Raw genomic sequence first — 27,868 nt, forward strand, 5'->3', positions numbered from 1 at the left:
GTTGTTCTTTTGTTCGAGCAAATTCAACATAAGTTTGATCCTTCACCTTCTCACATCCCTAAATTTCTGACGGTAAGCTTCAGGCACCAACTCATAACCCTTGAGAATTAATTCCTTCACAGAATCATAATTTGAAGCCTGCTCTACTGACAACTGAATGTAAATTTCTCTGGCTTTATACCCACCAAAGCACTCTGCAAAAGCATAGACCAGGACTCCTTAGGCCAGTTCAGACTCTGAGCAATTTTCTCAAAATGAAGGAAATATTTATCAACATCCTTTTCTTGGAAAGGGGGAACTAACCTGAAATGCTTAGTGATGTCAAACTTGTCTGAAGGAAGAATTTTCCTGACTGTCCAAGCTCTAAACGTTTTATTTCTAACTGCAGTCGGTGTTCTGCTAATTCTCTTTCCTTTTCTTTTTCCTCTCTTTCTTTCTCCCTTTGTCTTTCTTCCATTTGCAATTCTTTTTCTTTCATTTCCAATTCCCTCTCTTTCTGTCTTTCTTCCATTTCTAACTGCATTTGTATTTTTTCTTTTTCTAATGCCTGTCTCTCTTTTTCCATTTGTAATTCTTTTTCTTCATTTGTAATTCTTTTTCTTTTTCTAATGCCAATTTTTTTAGCTCGAAATCTGCCTGTATTTCTAATTCCAATTTTTTGAGTTCGAAGGAAGACTCAGGCTCATAATCTTTTAAGGCAGACTCCTCAAAATGGCCAGAATTAACTAAATGTTTTGCAATCTTGAACTGTATTTCTCGCTTGCGCATAGATCTTTTGACATCTACTTTAAGGAAATTGGCCAGTGTTATGAGGTCGTCTTTTCTGAGGGAATCAAATGTGTCCTGATCAAGGTCATCCATAAATTCGTCTGGCTTGAATTCCGCCATGATTGAATTTCGCTGAGTTCACAGTATACAGTAGTTTTGAAAAGGTAGGCAAAATGTTGTCAAACGGTCAAAATATTCGTATCCCGGACAAGCCCCCAATTTGTTACGTGCAGAGGATACGAACAAAAGGGTGAACTCAGCAGTTTCCGTTTAAATAAAATTTATTACGAAAACAAAACTAATTGCTAAGTTAGGGACAGAGTACAAGCTTTAAAAGTGTACAGATTACTTATCTCAGCTGGGACGGCAAAGCTCCAGTCTCAGAGTTGTAACAGTCAGTTGGATGAATGAACAGTCCTTGCAGGCTTGAAGCTGCACAAAGTCCACAGTATAAATCCAGCGTTGGCAGTGAAGGTCTTGAAAAGTCTTGAGAATGACTACTGCTGGAGTTTAGTAACACACAAGAGACACGATCCCAAAAGTCTGACTGGAAGCTGAGCGCGTCCCTTTTATAAAGGCATATAAGAACAATCTAGAACTTTTATTGACATGCTAATTACTGTTCTAAAATTATCTCCCTTACACAACTAATCAACTTTCCAGAACATTCCAAACATGACTAATTGAATTCAAGGTTGTGAGGTCATCAAGGGCAGTGACCTTGAGAATGTTCTAGACTAATTGAACTCAGGTCATGATGAGTGTGGGGGGAATGACCTACATAACAATAAAGAATTGCAATATGTTGAAAATGACATCAAAGCATCGGCTTTATTGCCCAAATGCGTCCGCCACATGAACTAATAAAGATAACTTGCAAAGTACTTTGAAGAGTTGCCCAATCTTCCCTTGGCATATATCCACATGCCTTCCATGGTGTTTGTGAGGGGTGAACTTTTGAGGACCCACAATATAAAGAAAACGATTGACGATGAAATGAAAGAACTGATGTGACTTGGACAACAAAGAATAAGCCGTCCATTAAACAGTGGAACCTTGACGAACAAATCGGTAAAAGTAATTAAAGTATTCGCATCACGCCGATCTAATCGTACAATTTTGATTCCTTCATGGGGTCACCCAAAACAGGCAATGGCCCTAAGTAAAAGTGTCTTAGACCCTGTAATAAATTAACTCAGAAATAATGCAAGGTAGAGTACAGCTAAATAACGCACTTCAGTTGCACCATAGACCTTCGTTTTTCTCGAGGGTCTATGGTGGCACCGAAACTAATTCAACCTCTGGTACAAGCAGCAAGTCATAAACAGAGATTGGCTTCAGTGATCAACTCGGCGAAAGTACACTCACATTTACAAAGCACTTAGCTGACAAAGGATAGTTGGCTAAAGGGCGGTAAATCAGGGAGCTATTGGTTCCGGTTCAAAGTCCATTGTCTGTGTGTCGTATGTCTGTTCTTCCAACGACTTGTTCCGTCTACATTCTCACGCAAAGTCAACAGAATTTTCTCAGCCTGCATTAAATATATGGTTTGCATCGTCATATTAGCCGATCATTCGGTTTTCAAGTTTTTTGTCAGCTAGTCTTGCACGGATCTCTAAAGGCAACGAAAAGCAACTACCCCGACAATAATGGGGTTTTCCTCTGTAAGGTAAGTGTTCGGCTACTTCTGCAAATGTCCACATTGACTGCATTGACAAGTACTGAAAGTTTGCTTTTTATGAGAACACGATGGAACGGCGAAGGAAGTAACTTACGTTTTCACTGCGCTCTCTTAAATCACGAAGAAGAATGAAAAGTTACGAAAAGTTGTACATATACGATCGGAGATTGACGAACGGTTTTGTTAATTTTAAACTATGATTATCGGTTAGGAATATAAGTTCCGTGGAAATACTCTATCATAGCCATATCTCGTCGTTTAAAACTTGCCTGGCCCTGTACATGTCGTCCGCCGATGACCGACGGCGAATTCATGGGTAGGGATTTGTTTTTATGTTGCTGCGTGTGACTTTAACCAGAGCTAAAATAAGCATGCGCGAAAAGGTTTCAAGATCCCCGGGTCGTATGCTGTGACACTGACACGCCTTGTGTTGGGGTAGTTTCGAGACACCCAAAGAAATTGTCACGTACTGTCAACTTTCTAAATGGCCATGGGTGGTACAGAGGATCGAGGGAAACAAGCAACAGCAGGATACTGTAAATAAATAGTCTCCACCGCTGGGAGAGAAACAAGCGCTTAAGTCGCAACTGATATAACAAAACATGTAATAAGGACATCACAGAGGCGAGAACAAAGACAGTCGAACTATGGTCCATAGTGTGGTGGAACGATGTACCACCAAGTTTTTTTGTCTCTGCGTGGAGGTAGAAGCAGGACTCTATGGTATAAGTAGAAGGTAAGCCTAGTAGCTTAGACGGCCAATCAGAGACTTGTCTTGTTGCCGAGCTGCTGATAGAAGTTTTCAGTTCTTTGCCAATTTTTGTAAGACTGCTTGAAAATATTTCACAAGAAAATCCCTCAGCAGATATTTTTATGACCTCGCCGAGAAGAATCTAGGTCGTTCTTGACTGTTCAATGTTCTGATCAATGTTTGGAGTTGCTGATGAGGACACGTATGAGGGCTTCAAAGACACCACCTCAGATTTCACAGAGCCTTCACAATAGGTAGTAACGGTAGACTGTCATATTTCTATATCGAAAGGCACTGCAAACATTGATAAAAGTAATCGCCACCTGAAACACTGAGTAATGATTTTTTGTGACATCTCACTTTGAGGTTTTATCCATTCGATGGTTTCCTATTCTGAACGTCTAAGCCAAACGTACGCGACGTCTTGTTATCACATGATGGAGGTGTCCTGTGTACTGATAGCCAGTGTACCTAAACATCTCTAATAGGTATTGTTTAGAAGCGGCAAATGCTACACTGAGGACGCGCATTGTCGTACACATTGTGTGATTTACTAAAACAGTGCAAGTTTGGCAGATTTTCTGAAAGTCGCTGTGGATTCCAGTGCAGCATGGAATTTTATGTACATACACTGTGATGACTGATATGCGCTTGAAAGGCAGTGAGCAAATCCATCGAAAACGATTGATATTTCCAATGAATCAGTAAAAATTGGTCATTTGGTTTCCTGTAAGATGACCATTTTAAATTACAGGGATCGATGAATATTAAGCCATAGACTCTCGAGAAAAACAGCGCAGGACATTCGTCTTTTCTTTATCTAGAAAACAAAGTGGCAAAATGTTATTATTGTACTTGGGCCTCAGCCCAAGTACATTTGTTTTAATTCCGTGGGAAAAAAACTGCAAGGTATAACCATTTCTGGCTGAGACCAGGGAGGGCTTTCATCTTTCTTGGCATAATAAATGGCGTAATGATGTTAACTGAATGGAAGTGCTGCTCTCAGCCAGTCTTGAATAAGTGAGATGTGAATATAAATGCTTCTCTATCTGAGTTTTTGCCACAAAATCTTCTGAATATAATCAAAATGTGCATCGAAATGCAACAATTAATGCACCCTCCGTTTCCTAGGCGATGGCACGACCCTGCTACACCCACTGGACGAGCCAAAGTGGGAGGGGTAATTTTGGTTTGGTCGAACAGGAGGGCTGGAGACCAGAATTTAACATTTAAACTTTAAACATGTTTAATCACTGACAAGATGTGGATTAGTGTTAATCAAAGTGAAAGTTTGAAAAGGAAAGGTTTTATATCCCGGACACAATGAAAAACATTACGACTAGAAACTGTACCCCCGGTTGAGAATAGTAATGCCCACAGTGATGGAGAACACTTATCCTTGAGCTGAGAAAACCAGACCATCATTTCGAAATAGAGCTGCAGATTCGGGAAGCTCGTTCAAAATAGCTAGGTACACCCCATAAAGGGTGGTTTCGGGTCTTGAGGGCAAATTTCGCCTCCTTCATTTAGAAATCGTACGTTTGTTTTTCCAGGGGAACACATCATTTGACAAAAATTTGCATGTAAGGGGTCTCCAGTAAGCACGTGGTCAAATCTGGCATAAAAAACAATATGAAATGTTGGGTAAAGCCAGTCAAAAATAAACTGATTTGAACTTTTGTGTTTTGTAATTTATACCACTGCAGTAACATGACTTTTTTTGACAACATCACACAATGTAATACGTTTTGAAACTGAATACTCCGACGTATTCTGTGTCCCCTTTGCTAAAAAATACGGTATGCCGATTACCATGTAAGGAGATGATGACGTCAAGACAGATTTGTAGTGCGTTTGGTCTTGGATGGTGCACGAAGTTTTGTCGAGGTAGCTTGTGTTTTTATTTCCTAAATGGGAGAAATTAGGTTCGATCTAAAAGAAGGCCGAAGAATGTTATGATACTCTAAGCGAGCTGAACTGCAATGCGAATGGTTGAATAATTTGGAGGATGTTTAGACTGATCTCGTCTCATTAAGATTATTTGGCGGTCAGTATTGAATTTCAACTGCGTCACAAGTTTGCAAAATGAGTATTCCGTCGAACGGTCAACGAACGATATTTTAGAAATCTGGAGACATGGCACATCGCATTTTTATTTTAGAATTTTATATTTTACAAAAGATGTAAGAAGCAATGATTTTGTTGAAAATTCTGAAAAAAATATAGGAAGATTTGATCGCGAACACATTTTCACTTGGGGTCAACATGGGGTCGCAGCCATGTTGCCTCAAAACTTATTTCTGTCTGCACTCAAAACTCAAAAATGTCGGAGATGAACCTGAAAAATCGATGTAATTTTGTCAAACTTCGGCGAAATTTCAGTCTATAGACAAGATTTCATCTCGGTAAGGTAAATTTACTGAAATTTGATCGACAAATAATCCTGAGCTTGAACGTGACAGCTCGCCTTCTCCGGGAAGCCATGCATCCGGCCAGCTGCCCATATGGCCGGGTGCATGAGCAAGCGACGGCGGCAGACCGTACGGGGCTCTGGATATGAACCTACCGCCGGTGTAGCTGTAATAACTGTTGCGTTGTTTTTAATCCCCACGGACGAAGGGACTTATAGGTTATAGGTTAGAGCTGGAGGTCTCATTTTTTGGTATATAAGGATCAGTTAATAATACAATTTGTTTGACAAAACGTCACGTGATCTCAATGACCTTTGACCTTGAATATACAAATTTGTCCACAACTCAGTAACCACAAGTGCTGCACCCTTCATATTTGGTATGATGGGACACCTTATGACGACATATCCTGTACCTCATTAATTATGTGCATATCTAATTTTGAGCGAGCCAATAGAGCTAGAGGTCTGATTTTTTGTATAAAGGGATAACTTAACAATTCAATTATTTTGACAAAACGTCACGTGACCTCTATGACCTTTGACCCCAAATATACATATTTGTCCACAACTCAATAACCACTAGTGCTACACCCTTCATATTTGGTATGAAGGGACACCTTATGACACCACATATTGTTCTTCATTAATTATGCACCTATCTAATTCTGAGCAAGCCAATAGAGCTGGATGTCCGATTTTTGGTATATAGGGATAACTGTAAGGTAGAAATTTTTTGACAAAATGTCATGTGACCTCGATGACCTTTGACCTCAAATACGTTTATGCCAATAAATAAAATTACAAGTGCTATATTCTTTATATTCAGTAGGATAGGTGACCTTATGACAACACACGCTTTACCTCATTAATTATGCACTATCTAATTCTGGTCAAGCGAATAGAGCTAGAGGTCTGATTCTTGGCATATAGGGATTAATTAGCAATACAATGTTTTTTTCAAATGTCACGTGACCTTGCACTGATCAAATGCAAAATGCTTGATATACAACAATATATACACATATACTGATTCTGTACATGTGTCAAATACATTAAGTATACAGTACGTATGCTAATAAAATGCAAAACTACAGTGTACACTTAGTGTGCAAAGATCTGCATTACGTATACTCATGATCTTCATAGAAATACGCTACACATATCAGCGTATTGGAATGTTCCATATACAAAGATATACGCTGCATATGCAATTAGTATTGTGTTCCATATACGTCAATATACGTAAATATGCTAAGCGCATATCAAGCATTTTGTCCAGTGTTGATGACCTTTGACCTTGATTATACATATATATGTATAACTCAGTAATCACAAGTTCTATACCCTTCAATTTTGATAAGATATTAGACCCTAAGATGTCACATCTTGTACCTCATTTATTATGCACATATGTATTTCTTGGCTGGACAGTACAGCTAGAGGTCTGATCTTTTTTCCCGATTTAGAACCAGAACTTAGACATGCCTCATGTTTCAAATTGGGAACAACAACATAGACCTATGTGCCCATAGATCTCAACATGTACACTTCACTGATACTTCTTAATGACCACATTTCCCTGCCCCATCAAGACTAATACTCCTATTACAAGTGGGGACTATGTCATTGTCAATGACTCGTTTTACAACAGCTTGCATGCATGCATGCATGCAATCACTTCAGAATCTGCGTCTGGATACACCAAATTAGTGCTAACTCTGCCATTTCCTGACAGTATATTAATCAGTAATCCTGCAGTGTTAAACAAAGCAAGTCTACCAATTGTAAAAATGCAGTGTAATCTGTTGTGGTGACATTTTGCTAATTGTCATAAAAATAACCTTAAAAGCCAATTATGTTGTGTTTTTCACTTCCTCTCATTGTTCATATAGAATGGCAAATTGACCATGTTTCACTGACAATTTCCATTCAAACAACTATTCAACTTGTATAGATAATGAATGTTTGATAAATGTGTTAATTCAGTTGTGTTTTTAATGTTACCTCAGGAAAAAACTCGCAAGTTGTGTTATTTTCAAAAAGGTTTCCAGATTGTGCTTCGATTTCTGGTGCTATGTTTGACACTTGATTAACAGTTCAAAAGTTTGTCTAGCAGTTCATAGATTAGTAGGTTATATCAAACACTCATTAAGTTGATGCAAATTTTGCACAACTTTTGAGAATATTTTTGATTTTATTATTATATTAAAGTTAGTTCATGGAAATGTTCTGACTCTGCGATGTTTATTCAAGTATAATTATCCATTGAGTTGAACTTAATGGATAGATTTCTGTGAGGCAACCGGTTCTCCTCCCAAATATGGCCACAGTACTGCCATACAATTATGATAAACACCAAAAATGGTGCACGTGCAGTCTTTCCATCTATACAAATACAACATGGTGCAACCTACTTCAGGATGAGACAGCAATTCCCCTTCATTTGTACCCTTTTTCTCAAATAGTATGGCAAGCTTTGGAAAATGGCAGAATTACAAAAATCTTTTCTTTGTTTCGCCTATTCTGCCATAAGCAAAATTTATAGATAGCAATGAATATCTACGAAAATTAAATGGTAACTTGAGGTTGGTTAAATTTTGCAGTTACCTCTCAGGCCCTTTAACTGGCTCTAATAAAATCCTGTAATGTTGAGTTTGCTTCCCAATGCCAGAACAATTCACTTAGGGACGCACCATTAGACTTTGTGAGGGGGTGGTCACGATCGGATTCTGACATCTCCACCATAATATAGTTAAACAAACCATGTTATTTGTGCACATATTAATATTTATTAGACATCTACCATCGAGAACAAAAGAAATTTGCTGTAATTTGAATATTTAAGGAGTTAAAGCAATTTCCACTATTAATAAAGAACCCCTGCCTCAAACTCCACAAAAGTTGCTAGACATATTTTGCCATTGCCATGCCATTGCTTCGTTTAATAACCAGTTAATCAAATGCCTAATTGACAGGAGGAAATTCGAGTCCATATTTGAATACTAGTATATATTTTCCTCAAATTATTATATCACGGCCCAAGTACTCATTGCCTATTATTATTAATTTTATTATTACAATTTGTTTAAAATGCACTACACATACGTCTCAGCGCATTGTACATAGCTGGATATAATAATTTAAAAATTACAACAACGCAAGAAAATTAAAACAGAAATTACACATAAAACTGTGTAAAAAGGTAGGTTTCAAATTGCGCTTAAAACTATCTACAGTTCTGGTGATCTTAAAGGGACATTATTTGTATCTTTTGACTTTTTTTTCATGTTTTCGATGACTGAAAGCCCTGTTCAAATCAATAGGAGACCTAAATTGTGACTATGGACAGCTTCAAGGATATGTAAAACCACCTTCTTGCTCTTTATGGCAAGGTTCATTGTTGGTAAGGGCGTCCGCGCAATTTGAACCAACCGCCATGATTGAACCCCAGCACATGACAAATATTACTACGCATACGACAACCATCAAAGTACAGCTGGAATGTGAAAAGCCTGTGAACTACACACTGACTTCAGCACAATTGGATATCGAGGAGCACACGGTGCATTTACGCACATCTCAAAAAATACTGTCAAATAGTGAAACTAAGCAGGGTATTTGCTTGTAAGTTTGATTTTAGTATCGATGACACGGACTCTGAAACAGATATATAACCATAGACGCAATAGGGTCGATAGTAAAACTAAAACGATGTCAGATAGCTGTGGTGATAGTGAAACAGGTACAGAGTTAATGCATTTTCTGTGCATTTGATCGTTAGCAAATCTTCGTCAACTTTTAAAATTTTTAGGGTATTTTCTTGCCATTACGTTGAACTCGTTTTACAAACACGATATGAAACATCGCACTCGGACTGAACACTGCACGGTGTGTAGCATCGGTGACATTGTGATACCGTGCCGGGCGAGTACTGTCATCGATACTGCTCGTGATTGGAGTCACCTTTCGACACACAAGATCTGTTCGAATGTTGTTATTCTCTGTGCATCGTGTAATTATTTGTATCAGTTGAATCGCATTTCGAACCAAAAGTGAGTACATCGCAATGACAGTTGCCTAGACCCTATACGTCGCTTACGGCCTCCGTTTCGCCGATCCACTCCCAAAAGTGGGCTTTGCGTAAGTTTAGAAGCGCAGCTGAGCACATGCATCGTGTACATGCCCTGCGTACAGGTCTGTGTGTTCCCGGCGCGGGGTTATACGGCCTCCAGGCCGTATAACGCCAGGAACACACAGACCTGTACGCAGGGCTAATCGTGTACCCAGGCGAGGTGGGTGTGCTCGAAAACGAAACTCAATGCAAGCTTGGGATTAAAAATGGGTTGTTTTTGGTGGAGAAACTGCATGCCGCAACCGAGGTGCTGCCAGCGATTTGGCATAGCCCTGCCACGCAGAGCTGGCTTTAACCCAACAATGTACAATGATGTACGTGTCAGTCGCAGAGTACATTGCTTCAATTTCACAATCACCTCGACAATAACGTGACTATCTACTGAACTTTGCCCCTTCATTTTACTCTGTTTTCACATTTCTATGCCCATAGGCTTTGGACAAGTCTACGTATGCATATGGAGGAACCATAGACTCTCGAGAGTCTATGGAGGAACAAACAAGACGAAAATAATCCGCCATTATAGGCCTTGTCGTCGACTTCTTGCAGCTAAGTTGTAGGCATTTGAAATGCCCATTATAAAATGTGCTCTCTGGCAGCAAAGAATAGTGTATCTAAGAGCAGGATTGGCCGTCAAGAGCTCCATGGAAAACTGACCGTCAAATGTAACTGAGCAAACGGCATAGGTAATAGGGAATCCCGAAACTGCAATTCTGCGCTTTCGACTTTCACTTCACGTGGTTTATTTTTTTACACGCGGATGCTTACAGCGGCCCAGAGAGCAGTTAGTATTGTGGTCTCGTCGCAGGTACTAGGTCAACCATAAACCTCAGACCCAAGGTTTTTCTAGACAGTGTACGCAAACGGGATGGAAGTTTTCTATGGTCGACCGTTTTTAGACATCTTTCAGTAAGTCTAACAACATCATCAACTGCTCGTTTGCAACAATATATGGTCAAAAGATACAAATAATGTCCCTTTAATTTCAAATGGCAAATCATTCTATAGTACGGGTGCACATACTGAAAACGCTCTCTGTCCATACGTCTTGTTAAAGTTGCCACGGGCTGGGTGAAAGATAATTTGTAACTCGATCGCAGGTCTCTAACTGGTACATATAAATCTAATAAATCTCTCAGATAAATAGGTACATTCCATGGATAATTTTGAATGTTAGCAAGAAAATTTTAAATCTATTGCGGGCCTCTACCGGTAGCCAATTTAAATCTTTGATTACGGGTGTGATATGATCGAATTTGCGAAACGAGAAACTAACCTTGCCATAGCATTCTGCAGAGACTGTAGTCGAGCAAGTTGTCCTGCAGGTACAAACAATAGTCTAAGTGGGACGTCACAAATGCATGGACTAGTTTTTCAGTTGTAGATCTGTCAAGAAGTTAACGAATCTTAGCTATTCTATGCAATTCGAAGAAACCCTTTCTGCACAACGTATTGATAAGGTCAGACATGCTACCATCCCGACTTAAATTAATGCCAAGATTTCTGACTAAAACTGAAGGGATTATGTCGCATTGACCAATTCTCAGACTGTCTAGCTTTGTCACATCAGAGTTTAGAAGTGATGAGAAGTGAATAACTTCAGTTTTGTCGTCATTCAGTACAAGCATGTTAAATTCCATTCAACTGCGGACGTCGTCGACACAGAGTTCAATGTTATTTCGAATATCGTCAGGTCTATTGCAGATGACATAAATTTGCGTATCGTCCGCGTATATCATGCAATCAATAAAATGGTTTACGAAGATGTCTTTCAGAGGTGCAGTGTAGAGTGTAAACAATAGGGGGCCTAGAATAGATCCTAGCCTGTCAAACTTATGTGTCACTAGCTCATGATGTACATTTACATATATATAATTATTTGTTTCCATTACTTTTCATGTACAAAGCATATAACAGAAGATGTGAACAAAGCCTGCCACTCGCTATTTTTTTTCGCTAAGAGTAGCCTGTTATATGTAAAAAATAAGCCTTCTCCTTTTCAAGACTACTTTGAGGGTTTAGCTAGACCGTCATACTAAGATATCCGAACCTTACTTGCTTCCGAATAGGTATAAAGGAATAACAGCCACCCATTTTCATTAGTTCACTGCTGGTCACTTTCGTCTGTTGTGAAAGCTACACCTTATCTGGCCTAAATGGATGGCTGCAGAGTCCGGAAGATCCTAATGGATACCAACAGGACATAGTGTGGAATATTGAAGTACCCATGGGATTGTGTGTTGCCTTGGCCTTTGTGGAATTCGACCTCGACCAGTTGGTCGCTTCTTACAGAAATTGTAGCACATCAGTAAAAGTAAGAAGTGGATCATTTAGCAGTTAATGACATTTAATTCATCGAAATTGAAAATTATATTTAATGCGTGTGAACATAATCTTCTCCTTATACAGCAAAGTTTTCGATGACATATGAAATTCATCGCACAAATGTCGACAGCTGTTCTTGCCCTAGAAAAAAAATAGACCCACAACAATATATCCAAGATGATTCCACGCCTTCTTCCTTTAGCGTATGGGGCATTGGACCTTTCAAGCGTGACAAATGTAGCACAAATACGAATTTAGAAATATGTTTTATCCTAGGTAAATGCAGATGACATAGAACTCGGTACTTTCTGTGGAAGAGGTGAATCACGTTATGGTCCAAAGGACATAATTAGGTCTCCAAGCAACAACTTGAAAGTACATTTCACATCTAGCGCCTTTCCATTTTCGAATGTTAAGTTCAAGGCTTACTATTATGCAGAAGGTAAAATTCCCAAAATTACTTAACCGATTGAAGATGACGAAAGAAATAAAAAGTCAGACCGAGTCTTGATAATGTCACATTGTCACCAACTTTATGCAAGTCAGTTGCATCTTTACGATTTGTGGTAAATAACTGTATGACATATAAGTGCTGACGAGCTCAAGGGAATAATTTATTTGAAAGAATATTTCCCCACCGCATCCGGGTCGACACGAACTTTGATACAATAGCATCATATTGTATGAATCTCTGGGCGAGTGCTTTATGAAGCGAATAGTACCCAAATCAAGTGTATACCCAGCTGTGAAGGGGTTATTACTGTTATATTAACATATTAACATTAAAAGTAACGTCGTTTTCTGCGTAGTGTTGGCAGCAAACAAGATAAAGCGGACTGAAATCTTGAGCAATCGTCGTCGAACGAAATTCATTGCCCGGGACCGAGTATTTTTGACGGCAAACATATATAGCTCGCGTATTTTGCTAAGGCAGTGGAAGCGAAGCAGAAGACAAAAATGACATAGCTGGTTTGGAGGAACTAAAACCAAATTTTTCTAAAGAGAAATTTTAAAAGCAAAATTCTTACGTTTTCACTACTTTTGTAATCTACTCCACGCATTTACTCATTAGTTAGTTGTAACACCGATTTTTCTGCTATCTTAACACTCATTGTCTCCTCCTTAAATTTCTATGTGAGTTGAGGGGCACATTTTGGCACTGCTAAAACAGGGTTTCTTTGAACCCCGGCCGGCCCAAGCTATTGGCCAATAAAAACAACGGATCATCGTGACTGACATTCCGATATTATATGATATAATCTTTATAATGTTATCACACTTCTTGTTTTTCGATGATCAAATTATGGGACAGAAGTGGAAGAAACTTTTGATTAATATAATATATTCACAGATACTTTTATTGCCTTAGGTTTATAGACTGATTCAATATTTGATATGTTCTGACCTTCAGATATTGATGAATGTCTAGATCAAAATGGTGGTTGTGAACATCTTTGTCACAATGTCTATGGTGGCTTTTACTGTTCATGTTCTCCCGGGTACAGACTGGATTCAGACGGTCGGAGTTGTACAGGTTGGTATCGAAAGGTACTTCATTTTGCAGAATTTCCATCACTGACACACCCACGCTTCCATGTAACACATAACTAGTGTAACATCGAAGAGTAAGGAAAGAATCTGCACTTCACTTTCTGTAGCTTATTAAACGGAATTTTTTTTTGTTCGATAAGACTAATCTGTCACCATCATATCGTGCAATTAAAACAACAATTGCAAGCTTTTCTCACGAACTATCGAGTCGCGTAACTTAAGCTATTCCTACTGGGACTGCGGGATGCCCAGGCCCGACCGACTCCCTATCCTGACTGTCCACATGCATCGAAGCCGAGTACATGTATAGTCGCACGGCTCGGTGCGGTTTCCGTACTTAGGAATAAATTTGGAATCTTGAAGCTACACTTAGCTCAGTCGGATAAATAATGTCAATATTGTTAACATATGATTTGAAGAAAGGCGATATAGAAAGTGTCCAGTCATTCCATCACTGAACGGAATAGATTCATTTCTTTAATTTCATCACAGAAAACATTCACCATAGCGAGCGCAGCTAACGCGGGGTCGATGTATTGCCATACATGCTATTATAATACACCAAATGCTCAATTCTTTTTCGCTATCGGCCAAACTAGTCACGTGATTAGAAAATAGATATTGCTAGTGCCAACTTTCTCTACAAATGTGACGTCAAAGTCTATTTCCCTGGGGAAATAGTCTTTGCAAAAGTGTCCGGTTACGTGACTATGACCGAGGTGTAGTCTGCACTTTTTGAACGATGTTGGGTGGTCAGAGCGACGAGTATCGAAAGCAATGACTGACTTAAGTGGTCTAATATCATGTTTTGCTGGGCACATGATATGTTATGCTGGGCATTTTATATGTTGTCCAGGCATTCAATGTATTGTGCTGGGCATTCAATATGTTGTGCTGGGCATTCAATATGTTGTGCTGGGCATTCAATATGTTGCGCTGGGCATTCAATATATTGTGCTGGGCATTTGAAATTTTGTTGTCGGTATTCAATATATCGTCCTGGGCGTTCAATATGCTGTCCTGAGCATTTACCATATTGCCATAGGTATCCAATATGTTGTCCTAGGCATTTTATATGTTGCGCTAGGCATTTAATTTGTTGTCATTGGTATTTAATATGTTGTTCTAGGCATAATTTTTTTCGCCCTGTAAAAGGGCCGTAACTTTTTGATTCAGCCGTGATTCGCAATTTTGGTGGAATTCTCCGAAGGAAATTAACTTAAACAGTGAGGCACTGACTCAAATTAGGGGTAGAATGTACTCCTAGGCTTAATAGCATGCCAAACTTCAAAACTCGGGCCTAGTTACGCCTAGCCCTGCCCAGGCCTAGTTACGCCTAGCCCTGCCCAGGCCAATCTATTATCTGATTAAAGTTTTATGTCGACATGGGTAGGTATTATTACTGTCTTGTTCATCTTCAGTCACACCCTCAATGAGGGATGTACTGCAGTTAAAGTCCGTATACGATTTAGCCGAGCCTAGCCCGAACAACACATACAGAGGCTTTGCGAAGCGCCGACCCACGTACCAGAAAACAAGTTGAACAGCAAAGCCAAACCAAAGGCTACACTGTTTGTCCGGTAGAATTACAGTTACAGTGGCGAGCAGATTTGACGTTTAAGTAGAGCTGGGTATTGATAAGGTTGTAGTATATATTACCTACTCTGTTCCTAAATTTAAACCACTTGTTCCAAATATCGCTCCGTCAGCGGCAGGTTCTCAAAGACAAAATTAATAAACAGTGCACAACCTCTTTTCATACTAGTTTCCTATTTAATTACCCATAGGCTTGTCTTATCAGTAATTACTGCAATTAATGAAATCTCAGAACGTTTTGGAAATTACAAATCCCCATACTAATACAGCCTTTGCATGACTTTATTTTGACTTATTCTGTGTGCCAAAGCTCCTATGTCCCTGTACTATGGCTAATCGACCACGTTCATTTAACATTTACGCGATGTACAGTCAGTCGCCTGTGATTGGTGACACGAGAAAGCCCACCTGAACAAGCACCGATCAAGTAATATTTTCTTGCTGTTTTTTCCATCATATTTTGACTTTAGTAGTTTTCGTTTTCACATTTTAGCCGGCGTGCTGTGTCGTGCGGCAGTGTGTAAAACAGTAGAGCAGTGAAGTCAAGCTGCACAGGCAGGTGGAAATTGGAGTGTGTTGCGTCATTTTTCCAGGGGATGCTGCGTGAGAGCGGAATCAGTTTGGTATTTTATTGCTTAGGAACAGCTCAGTTCTTAAAGGGAGGGGGCAAGTTTGCGTTATTAGTTTTCAAAAGTAGATAGACCTCCTCCTTTAAGGACAAAAACTTGTGACTCCCAACCCCCCTTTTCGCAGGCGAAAAGATATGATGATATTGCCCCCTAAAGCTAAACAAGCAAGAATAGAATACTGAGAACAGCTAAAAATAACACATATACATACTATTGCATCATGGGTATACAAATAATCACCATTGTATAACAAACCTATCAAATGCCCAGGACAACATATGAATGCCCAGCACAACATATTGAATGCTCAGCACAACATATCGAATGCACAGCACTACATATTGAATGCCCAGCATTACATATTGAATGCCCGGCACAACATATTAATGCCCAGCACAACATAATATTAGCTATGGCTTCCCATAGACGAGCCTTCGGCAAAATGGGCGGAATTTGCATTTCAACCGCGCAGGAACTTCAATAGCTCATCGGAAACAAAGATTCAAGTGCAACCAAGGATACCGTTCGCGTTTGAGAAATCGCCCTGTGATCTATGTTCATTCTTTGAAACTTTCTGTGCAATAGTTCGGCAGAGTAACGCAGAGCTCTATTCTGGAAACTCAATGATAACTTTACGGTAAGGACAACAAAGATACTTTCTGAGACAGTGTGGCATCGACATAATGTTTTATTCAATGCTGGTGAAACTAAAAGGTTGGGTATGAGGAGGGACCCAATACAAAGCACCGATACCAAAGGAGGACAAGACAAAATTATGCTGCCGTCTGTTCTTGATCGTTCAACGCCTCGGGGGAGTATGTTAATTGTAATGAGCAAAAAGCGTATCAGCAACTCGGGTAAACTTAATCATTGTAAAGTTTCATGATATGTAAATGCGAAGAATACATCACGGCACATGAAAACAATAATAACAGCATGAGCAGGTGGTGTATAAAAAACATATGTAATATGTAACATGGTCTTTATGCGGCTTTAACGCTCGTTTATTACCCCCACTTGGCCGCCTGTTACCATAAACACATCGATATACCCCTCGGTATAGCGATTTATTTCTGGAATGACACGGCCCCTCGGTATAATAAACGGGCGCTGTAGTCCTCATGACTAGGTAATAGGTGTTCACTATGATTTTCGTCGAAAATCGAAACCCCGACGGGTTTCCAAAAAGAGATCAATCAATCAATCAATCCATTTATAAAGCGCCTGTATCCTATAAATCAATAGTTCAAAGCCGCTGGACAGAATTAAGCAAAAGCTTTAGTGAATAAGTAAGTTTTCAGGTTCTTTCTGAAGCTGGTGGCTGATGGCTCCTGTCTAATTTCAAGAGGAAGTTTATTCCACAGTCTAGGCGCGGCGCGCGAAAATGATCGTCCACCGTAAGAGTCAAGATTGTAGCTTGGTTGCTTCAAAAGACATTTAGCAGATGAAGGGAGAATCCTTGTACATTGCTTTTCCTGGATGAGGTCGGTTATGTAGGTTGGCGCCAATCCGTTGAGTGCTTTATAGGTAGTATAGAGAACTTTGAATTGTATCCTTGACTGCACTGGTAACCAATGAAGCTTCTTGAGAATAGGTGTAATGTGTTGACGTTTCTTGGTACGGGTGACGACTCTTGCAGCGGAATTCTGTGCATGTTGAAGTGGTTTGATGTGGTCGTAAGCTAAACCATATAAAAGTGCATTACCGTAATCCAGTTTTGATGAAAGTACAGCTTGGACAAGCTGTTGACAAGTGTCGGTGGTAAGATAATTACGGATATGGCCGATTTTTCGAAGATGAAAGTAAATAGAACGGCATGTAGTGGACATATGTTTCCGGTAGGAGAGGTGACTATCAATTCGACGCCAATATTCCGTGCTGAATCTGTGAGTGAAACAGGACATGATCCAATGATGATGTCAGCAATTTGGCATGGCGCACGGCTAAATTTGGAAGATCGAAGGCATCTACGCGTAGGATGCTTGACATCGCAAACATCATACAGCCATAGACACGGCCAGCAATGAGCTCGTTCGAGTGCATGATGCTTTACGTCTGTTTCGGACAGCGCATGACAATGATTAAGGAGTTGTCGATATCTAAGAAGACGAACTGCTTGTAAAATATGGCGCGCGCTGCATCGAAATTTTGACTAAACTTGTTTTCTTCGTTTATAGATCATTTTACTCATGGGAAAAATGTAATCCGGAGAACTAAAACATATATAAGGAGAATATTTTTTGCATTTTGCTAAAAATATTTTATTCTTCCACATCCGACGGAAAGCGCAAAGACTCTTCATCTGATAAATATGCAATGCCGTTAATTTTCTGTTTGTTTGACGTCATCGGATACCAATGTTTTTCAAGGAGCCGTAGAACTGTAAGCTGAATTTCATTGGAACACACAATAAAGTCATCTGGCACTTTGTTAAGCTACTAGGTTCAGTTCAGTGTTAAGTGCTTAATGGTATCATTTTGTCTGTGACTAACATTGAGTTCGGACAACTGATATTGATGGCGGGTAAAGAGCGACTTAGAATGCTCGGTTATTAAATTTGTTTCGATTTACCAATATTAATTATTATTTTTTTTAGCTGACGAATGGAGATATTATTCCATTTGTTTGAGTAGCCGGTTGCTCATCACACAATGTAAGACACAAAGTACGACACATTGTTCTTTACTTTATTTACGCTTTTGTACCTATAGATATTATCACCAAAAGATTGTTAATGTTACACATAGTGTCTTTATAATGCTAACTGAACTACAATTGTAGTATATTTCAATGTTGATTCACGTTGCAGGTGTAGATTTTCAAATGACAGTTCCAGAATGACAAGTGTTCGTTCCCGGGTGTTCTTTGTGGTTCGGATATTTTCCAGTTCTAGTTATTCCTTTGCTTTATAAATCATTACCATGCAATATCTTGTTTTCGTCTCCAGTCAAACCAAGGACTACTGTGCTGACTGAAAATTCAGGTGAATTAGACACCAGGACCTTTAGTAACAAGAGATATTACCATCACGATTGGACCATTGTTGCTGAATCAGGGCATGTCATTGCCCTAGATTTCAATGCCTTTCACATCATTGATTGGGCTGCCTGTTACCTTGTATTCGTAAAGGTAAGAACAAAAACACTGTGCTTTAAATCCTATTCAGAATATTATAATTAAAATATTATTTGACGTAACATTTTACACTACAGATGAATGTAGTGCAAAATAAAAAAAATAATGAGTGCTACTTGTTTGAATTTCACGTATTACTAAATCAACAATATCCAGCCAAGGAGAATGTATGAGAGCTTCTTCTTTTGACATGTCTGTCCTCTTCTCAATAACAGAAACACGTAAATTAATCTCACAAATTAACTCAGAAATATTCACTAACGTACTTTAGTCGGTGAAATAGAGTTCATATATAGAGCATTTAAACCTCATTCTATGAAATTATGAAATAAAATTATGAATTGACATCAAAAAATCAGAATTGAGTATGTAGCGGATGAAAGTATACTTTATGAAGAAAATTTTGAAACCTGAATGTCACCAAGGGAATGGCTATCCTGGCTAATGATAACCAGTGTATAGGGCTATTTATCAGCACGAAGACATTTGACACATGCTGATATGTTTATAGTGTCTATTTGTATTTATTTTGGGCAGAAAGAAACCATTATGTCAACTGCACGTAACGATTATGTCACTTCTAAATTATATTGTTCAATGATCGATTGCAAATGTATCAATGCATCATTTTGTTGAATAATTCATCTAGTTCATCGTTATGTTAACATTTGAACTAACATGCGTCTCGCTTTGCTGTTGTCCTCGTCCATCAGATTTACACTGGTGATGAAGAATTCGGACCTTTCTGTGGAGATGTACACGTATCAAACTTTCCAACAATCATTCACTCAATAAGTCACGTCATGACAATTCGATATGTAGATCATAGTCATTCAAACGAAGGGCTAGTGCAGGCAAGATACAATGTTATAGGTAAATAAACATTATAGGTTTTGATATCTTGTCAGTTATACAGCTATCAGCAATATCATTTTTATTCAATACTAAAATAACTCATTCAATCTTTTTTTTCAAGATTACAATGTAAAAATTATCGCATTGAATTTTGATACTTTGTCTTAATCAGTTGCCTATATATTTCACATTTTGACATGATCCAACGAGAGAGTTTTACATAGGTGTAGTCTGGTAATTCCCATGATTAAAAGATATGTACCGAAGTCTTCCATAGGATAGCATCGATCATTGCTATTTATTTTGTTTAACGTCTGTGGATAAATTTTAGGGCACCTAGGAGAGTCAAGTCGTAGCAAGTACGAAATGTGATATTCTCCAGAAAAAACAAAACAAAACCAAAGTTAAAACTACTGGTACTTTTATAAAAGGGGCATTTAAAAGCAAACACTAAAATATCGGACATTTTTTAAGACGCAAAAAGGTTTTATACAGTAATCATATATTTTCAGATCCTTCTTCAGCACCGAGATGCAGATCTCTGCAGGCACCTGTGAACGGTCGTATTATTGGACGTAATTCTACTTACGATCAGTTTGTTTGGTTCAAGTGTGATTATGGATACTACATGGATGGGTCTATGACTAGACTGTGCACCGAAGACAGGACATGGACTGGTGTTCAACCGCACTGCTATCGTAAGTAGACTTTGAAAATTTAAATACGACTCATAAGCTTATTCAGTTTCTTATGCATGAGTTCGAGCCCCGCATGGCTATGGTGTTGTGTCCTTGAGCAAGGCACTTTATTCCTCCATTGCTTCTCCCCACCTAGGAGTGATGGGTACCTGGTAGGACAGTGCAATGTGTGCGTTAAGCTCTGATGCGCTTATTGGCTGCACATGTGAGCTGTTGTTTGATCCCAAGGGAGTGAGTGGTATCATATTAGGTCCAGTGACCAGGGGTAATGATAATTGTAAAAAAAACGCCTTGATCACATGATCTCGTGGATATGAGCGCTATACAAGAACCCATTATTTTTATTATTATTATTATATTATTATTATTATTATTACTATTTAAGCAATAATGCACCCCCTCCCGCCCATAATGGACGAAAGCAAACTTTGCACGACATAATGTACGAGGCGAAGCCGAGTACATTATGGAGTGCAAAGTTTGCTTTAGTCCATTATGGGCCGGGAGGGTGTGCATTATTGCTATTATTTATAGTTTGGCAATGCCAGTGAATATGTAGTTGTAGAAAACGAATAAAAAGGGAAATTTAAAACTGAGTTTGAAGCCAGTTAGCGTCCTGACTCTGCACACATCACATGCACTCTACACTGCACTGCACTGAACACGCACGTTCAGCACAAAAATGACCAACACTTTCACGGTTCAATTTTGAATTGAAAAACGATGTATTTTCGAAGGAAATGAAAAGGAACTACATCCCTACCGTCTATATCAAAATTGAAACATCACCTTTAAATATCATGTCATTCAAAAAGCCGACATGGTGAAATGCCAGAGATTCAAGAAAACGGAATGTTCATGCATCGACATCAGCATGATCAGCGAGCTGCATGCCATGGTATCAGCTGATCAATACGATCATTATTATGTCGCTAGTAGTACAGCATTCATTGCAAACGATATCAACAGAGTTCAACATTGTTATTCTAATGTTTAATTTTTAATAATATAATGGTGTCTATAAATTTAATTTTCGATGGCTCCTTGAGAAGAGCTATTTTATTTCGGCGAACGAGAGAACTTGACGTAAACGGGTGCTTGAAAGGTACAGTTGACAAACATACTAGAGGGTTTCCGTACCGTCGCGATATCGAGAACAAGGCAAGGTAAAACCACAGACAAGGAGAAAAAAACGATGAATGAAAGTTGTCTCCGATTACAGTCAGTGTATCAGAATTAGGTGGCCGAGATGTTAGATCAACGGAGAGTCCACGGTCGTCATGATTGCTGGTAGTAGCTGACCTTGGACCGAGACTTTGAATGGCTCCGTAGTAATTTCCGTAGACACTTCCGGTCAAGGTTGATGACAGCAAGCTGCCGTTGTTGGCCCGTTTACGGCTGGTTCGAGTAGCCTTTCATGCTTGCATAGCTGACATGGCCACTGACATACATAATATGCAATGTGTCAAACCCAGTATCGTCTAGGAGTTTGCAAACGTACTGAGATTGTTTCACCTATACGGCAACGAAGCGAACCATGTTGTAAACAAACGTAGTAGTACAATCAGCGTATCGGACGGGGACATGCTGAGCGCCCGCAGCCAGACAGACGACAAGTGCATGCGTGAGGACTCAACAAATGTGATAAATCGTACAGTAAGACATTATTATCAATATTGTGCACCATTATCAAGATTTATAGTTTTGTGTATTACATGGTTTATCCGATACTTTCCCTCCTTTGAAATGCGCAGTCCTTTTTTTGTTTCCAAAACAAAACTTGCTCGCTGTGGGGCCGACATGCTGAATAATGGAATACATTATCAGTAACAATGTATGGGTATGACGTCACAAAATTCACTGGTATTGACAAAGGTATAATATAATACAAGTTAAGGGGCTATAAGTATTATATAGAAATCTAATAACAGTTCATTGAAGCTGTGGGAATTCTGAAAACGAAGTGTTCGAATGCAGGCCCATCGTGGCAGTCGTGGGCACGCACAAACAAGGCACAGCGACTGTGGAGAGTCTATGCCAGTGTATTTGCTGCAAATATACCTTCACGCAGGCGAACTCGTTTGCCAGTGTGGTCTGCCAATATGAGCATGCGCGATTGAGTTTACCTGCACGTGAATATGTAGTCTCTACACTACATCTCGTGCTATAATCTTTTCGTTGAGCTTTGCATGTTGACAGAAACTGAATTACTGCAGAAAATATTTTTCAGGACATCACAAGTGAGTCCCTAAAGTAACAAGTAGGACGTTTAGGAAAGCCTTTCATAAAGTTCACTATTGCCATTGTGGCCTGTGGCCATTTTGTGGAGTATAAGCTTATACGTACCTGGCTGGAGTGACGGTATACAGTATTTCTACTGTACATATTGCCAGATAATATGCGATGGAATTTTGCGTTTCACGTCGTTCAATCATTCAGATGGAAATGCCGGCCTTCTCCAAACTTTGAAAAAAATCAGGGTGACAGACTTTGGAATGCTAACTCTTGTATAACAATGACGTTGAAGACATTTATATTCGAGCTCGGCAACATTTTTTGATTTGAGAACTCTCATCATGGCGGATTCACTGAAACAGTGAGTATTCAACAACTTTTTCCTATGTCCATGTAGCACTTGTGCAAAAATAAGCGAGTCCACAGGCCTTTGGCGAATCAATAAATGCGTTTTTCACCAAGCTGAAAGGTTGAAAGATGCGTCCGTCACTTTGGGACGAGCTAGATAAATGCAGTCAAACCCAGCTGGGCATAGAAATTTGCCATAGTATGACTTTGTTCTGGAGACGACCGGCCGTGCAGTGGAACTTTGCAACAAAGTTTCCATATCTGAACTGACGTACTTGAATGACAGGCACAGGAAACGATGACCAATAAAACGCATTCTCATTGCATTTTGATGATAATGTAGCGATCTCAATGAAACGGAAATTATGCCTCCTCCCAACAGAAGGGCCATGGTCTATTTTTAGCCCTGCTACAGTATGTCTCAGTGCTGTAAAGGCCATATTGTTGTCATGTTGTCATGGCGACTTTTAAAATTTGCATACAACTGTGAGAGTGAAACGGGTTGTTTATAGGTCACAAAACTTTTGAGTCCCACTGTCGTCCATTACACCTGTTTCCTTGGGCATTAAAGTGTGCAAGTATACACATCAAAAGACTAGAAAATTCACTTCATGGGCAGAACCTTGTAAAATAGCCCTTTCTTGTCTGGTTAACGAAAAAAGATACCCCTGATCTAAAATATGCATGGGCTACCAGCCAGTGTCACCGGGCTACCAACTTCAGAATATGGTTGCCCAAGTGGACTACCAGGGAAAAAAGTTAATTTCGAGCCCTGGGCAATATTAAACATGAAACATTTAACTTGTAATATTTCCCCTGTCTTGTCTTGGTCTGCTGGGATTAAAAAAATGTTTAAAGGTATACAGGGATCATGTTCAAATTTAGCCATTGCTACCATGGAAAGGGGATATCTAGCTAATCATCAGAATAATAGAGTTTATGGGGTCACGCCAGGTCACACAAAAAATAATGCACCACTACATGGCCATAATTTTAGTTTAGTTAAACAATCAGAAATATATACTGTGTCTTCATAATTCTTCCTGGAATGAGGCAAAGAAATCAAAATAAATTACTACAAAATGAACATTAGTATACGTCGTTAATTATAAATCCATAAAATTAATAAGTACCAGTGAGTTATGTTTTAAATAAAACAAAAAAATAAAAAACTGTGCGCTACTGTTACTGCTTGTGATAAATATAATGGTACATTGGGTGATAAGGAGGATTGGGTTCGGATACTAGTAGAATTAATTTCAGGACATAAAATAAATTTGAAGGCATAAACTTAATTCGATAAATGCATAATAAGTTAGTAATATACTATATAACACTTATGTGGTAAGTTGGTAATATACTATATAACACTTATTTGGGATGACTGCATGAAACAATTAAAAATGCTTGAAAAATTATTTCTGGTCTATGTAAAATTAATTCTAACACACTAAAATTAACGGAAAACATAATTTTGACCAACATGGCCCCAATATACATTATCTTTATTATTCTTTCTAGAATGAAGGCAAAGAAATTACAATTATTATTATTATTATTATTATTATTATTATTATTATTATTACAAGTTTAGGGGCTATAAGTATTATATAGAAATCTAATAACAGTTCATTGAAGCTGTGTGGGAATTCTGAAAAAGAGGTGTTGTTTATTTTAATTTTGTCAATAGGGGTGACTTCTAATTGTCGTACGTGCAGCGCAGAATTATGCATCATACTGTACGGAGAGAGAGGGGTATCATTAAGCCAAGGGGTAATGCTTGTCGGAAAAGTGACACTAAGCAGATTAAGCGATACCAGCAGGTATTGACGCGACGCGAATCGCGACGCGATCCCAGGGTCTGGACGTTCTTGCAAGTGACCGGTCGGATTTCAGCCTGATCCGGATACTTTATGGAACTCCACACATCCGTTAATCAAAAAAAAATGACAAGTACCATAGCCAAATAAAATTAAAAATGAAAAATAAAAACATACCGCGTATTAATAGGTCTACCAGCTAGTATATATTCTCTCCGCCCAGTTAGATAGATGTTTCTTTTGACGTCACTACCCTTATGAATATTCATATACTTGCAAAAACCGAAGATCGCTGTGTCTGGCAGCTCACATGCACAGCGTAGCGTGACAGGCCCATCGTTGCGTGGGCGCGCACGCGCGCACAAAACAAGGCACAGTGCTATAGCGACTGTGGAGAGTCTATGCCAGTGCAGCTTACAATATGAGCACGCGCAATTGAGTGAACGTATATATTTACGTATATGCGCGTGAACGTGCAGTCTGGAACTTCTTCGTCTCGTGCGAGTCGTTCAGCTTTAAAATGTTGTGCAAGTTGACAGAAACTGGAATTACTGCAGAAAATACTTTTCAGGACAACACATGTGAGTCTCTAATGTAACAAGTAGGACGTTTAGGAAATACTTTCAGAAAGCTCACGGCGCCTTTGTCGAGTATAAGCTTATACATACCTGCAGTGTTTACAGTATTTTAACTGTACATATTGCCGGGTAATATGCGATGGAATTTTGCGTTTCACATCGTTCAATCATTCAGATTGAAATGCCGCCCTTCTCCAAACTTTGAAAAAAAAACCAGGGTGATAGACTTTTGAATGCTAACTCTTGTATAACAATGACGTAATTTAATGAGAAGACATTTGTATTCGAGCACGGCTACAGTTTTTGATTCGAGAACTCTCATCATGGACCGTGGTCATATTTAACAATCGAGAGGCTAGGATGAGTCGAACTTTTTCCTTTGTCCATGTAGCAGTTGTGCGAAAATAAGCGAATCCACAGGCCTTTGGCGAATCAATAAATGCGTTTTTCACCAAGCTGAAAGGTGGAAAGATTAATTATTTTTGCTGCATTTCAATAGTTTGATATGACTATCGCCTTTTACAATAATACTAGCTATTCCATTGTGCTATAGGCGCCAGGTTGACACACATATGTAGAGATTTTATAGAAACTATTCCGTAGCTATTTACATTTCGTTGTCGCTTTTTGCGGTTTTGCAGTTTCCTGTTTTTTGTTAGCCGATTAGCCGGCACACGCAAAAACGACTAGTCTTTGCGGTTTTCTATAAGTAAGTTGGCACACGCCAAAACGATCAGTCTATTGCGCCAGCTGGGCACGTTTAGTCTCACTGTTTACCTCCGGTTGGTTAGCAACCGCAGTTTAATTGACAGCCGATTCTTTATATTAGGGTAAATTGTTGCAATAAGTGTTTCCTACGACGTTCGCACAAGTGAGAAATAGGGCAAAATTCATTGAGAGTTGGTGTTAGTTTAATTTTCTTTACAACCAGGGCAGTATTAAACACGAAACATTTAACTTGTAATATTTCCCCCTTGTCTTTGCCTGCTGGGTTTTAAAAAAGTTAAGGTTTAAGGGCACTATGTTCAAATTTAGCCGTTGCTACCATGGAAAGGGGAGATCTAGCTAATCATAGAGTATATGGGGTCACGCCAGGTCACACAAAAAATAATGCACCACTACATGGTCATAATTTTACTTTAGTTAAACAATCAGAAATAATTCTTCTTCATTATTCTTCCTCGAATGAGGCAAAGATATCATAATAAATGATTTTAAAATGAATATTAATACGTCGTTAATTATGAATCCATAAAATAAATATGTACCAGTGAATCATGTTTTCAATTTTTAAAAAATGGGCGCTACTGTTACTGCTTGTGATAAATAATGGTACATTGGGTGCTAAGGGGAATTGGGTTCATAAAATTAATTTGAGATACTAGTAGAATTAATTTTAGCACGTAAAATTAATTTGAAGGCATAAACTTAATTCAATGAATGCATAATAAGTTAGTACTATACTATATAACACTTATTTGGGTTGACTGCATGAAACAAAATTAAAAATGCTTGAAAAATTATTTCTGGTCTATATAAAATTAATTCTCACACACTAAAATTAACGAAAAGCATAATTTTGACCAGAATGGCCCCAGTATACATTATCTTTATTATTTTTCCTAGCTGAAGGCAAAGAAATTACAATTATTATTACAATAGAACAAATTTTAAAAGTTGTTACTTAGAAATCAATGAAATAAATAAACAAATGTTAAAAGTTGTTACTTAGGAATCAATGAAATAAATAAAAAAACAGTGAATTATGGTTTAAATTAAAAAAATGATACCATGGCAACATAAAACAAAAATGAACATAGAGTTCATGCTTTGATAAATACACTTAGAGAGCATTTGCATAATAACTAGGATAGCATTTAATGGAATTTGGAAAAAAAAAAAAATTTTAAAACATAAATAGGTTAGTATGGAAACATAGGGCAGTAAAATTGGATATCATATTATATCTTTCTAACCCAAAATAACCGTATGTTATAATATTTCTTTTGATTACTTGATTTTTACACTGGATATTTAGTCTTTCTAACCCAAAATATCCCTGTGATATAACACTTTCTGTTCATTACTGGATTTTAGGTGGAATCTTTGAAAAACTGCTAATTTTTAGTCCTGAATGGTTGCCATTGAAACATCTCACCTTTAAATCGTGTGATGTTTTTGGTGTGCTAATCAGAAAAGCCCTTATGATCATTTTTTTACATCAATCAATAGTTATTTAATAGGAATTAGGGAAAAAAGTAACATTTTCAATCCCAAAAGTGTTACCATGGCAACTTGAAACATTAAAATTTGTCTGGTTTTTGTGTTCTCTTACCCGAACTCCCCAAGTAAA

At 38.5% G+C, this 27,868-nt stretch overlaps 2 protein-coding genes across 2 annotated transcripts in view; both read left to right on the forward strand.

The window, feature by feature from the left end:
* Positions 1 to 19,211, forward strand: part of LOC139136401 (mannan-binding lectin serine protease 1-like) — a 117,004-nt gene extending 97,793 nt beyond the window's left edge. The window contains exons 2-5 of the mRNA XM_070704125.1: positions 12,347 to 12,512; positions 13,482 to 13,604; positions 18,794 to 18,975; positions 19,197 to 19,211. Of these exons, the coding sequence (XP_070560226.1) occupies positions 12,347 to 12,512; positions 13,482 to 13,604; positions 18,794 to 18,975; positions 19,197 to 19,211 (486 nt within the window). The remainder of the gene's footprint in view (positions 1 to 12,346; positions 12,513 to 13,481; positions 13,605 to 18,793; positions 18,976 to 19,196) is intronic.
* Positions 19,212 to 19,698: 487 nt separating this feature from the next.
* Positions 19,699 to 27,868, forward strand: part of LOC139137090 (clotting factor C-like) — a 70,403-nt gene continuing 62,233 nt past the window's right edge. The window contains exons 1-2 of the mRNA XM_070705054.1: positions 19,699 to 19,854; positions 20,349 to 20,534. Coding sequence (XP_070561155.1) covers positions 19,785 to 19,854; positions 20,349 to 20,534 — 256 coding nt within the window. The 5' untranslated portion in view covers positions 19,699 to 19,784. The remainder of the gene's footprint in view (positions 19,855 to 20,348; positions 20,535 to 27,868) is intronic.

This window comes from Ptychodera flava, chromosome 7 (assembly GCF_041260155.1).
Source record: "Ptychodera flava strain L36383 chromosome 7, AS_Pfla_20210202, whole genome shotgun sequence".
NCBI classification, from domain to species: Eukaryota; Metazoa; Hemichordata; class Enteropneusta; family Ptychoderidae; genus Ptychodera; species Ptychodera flava.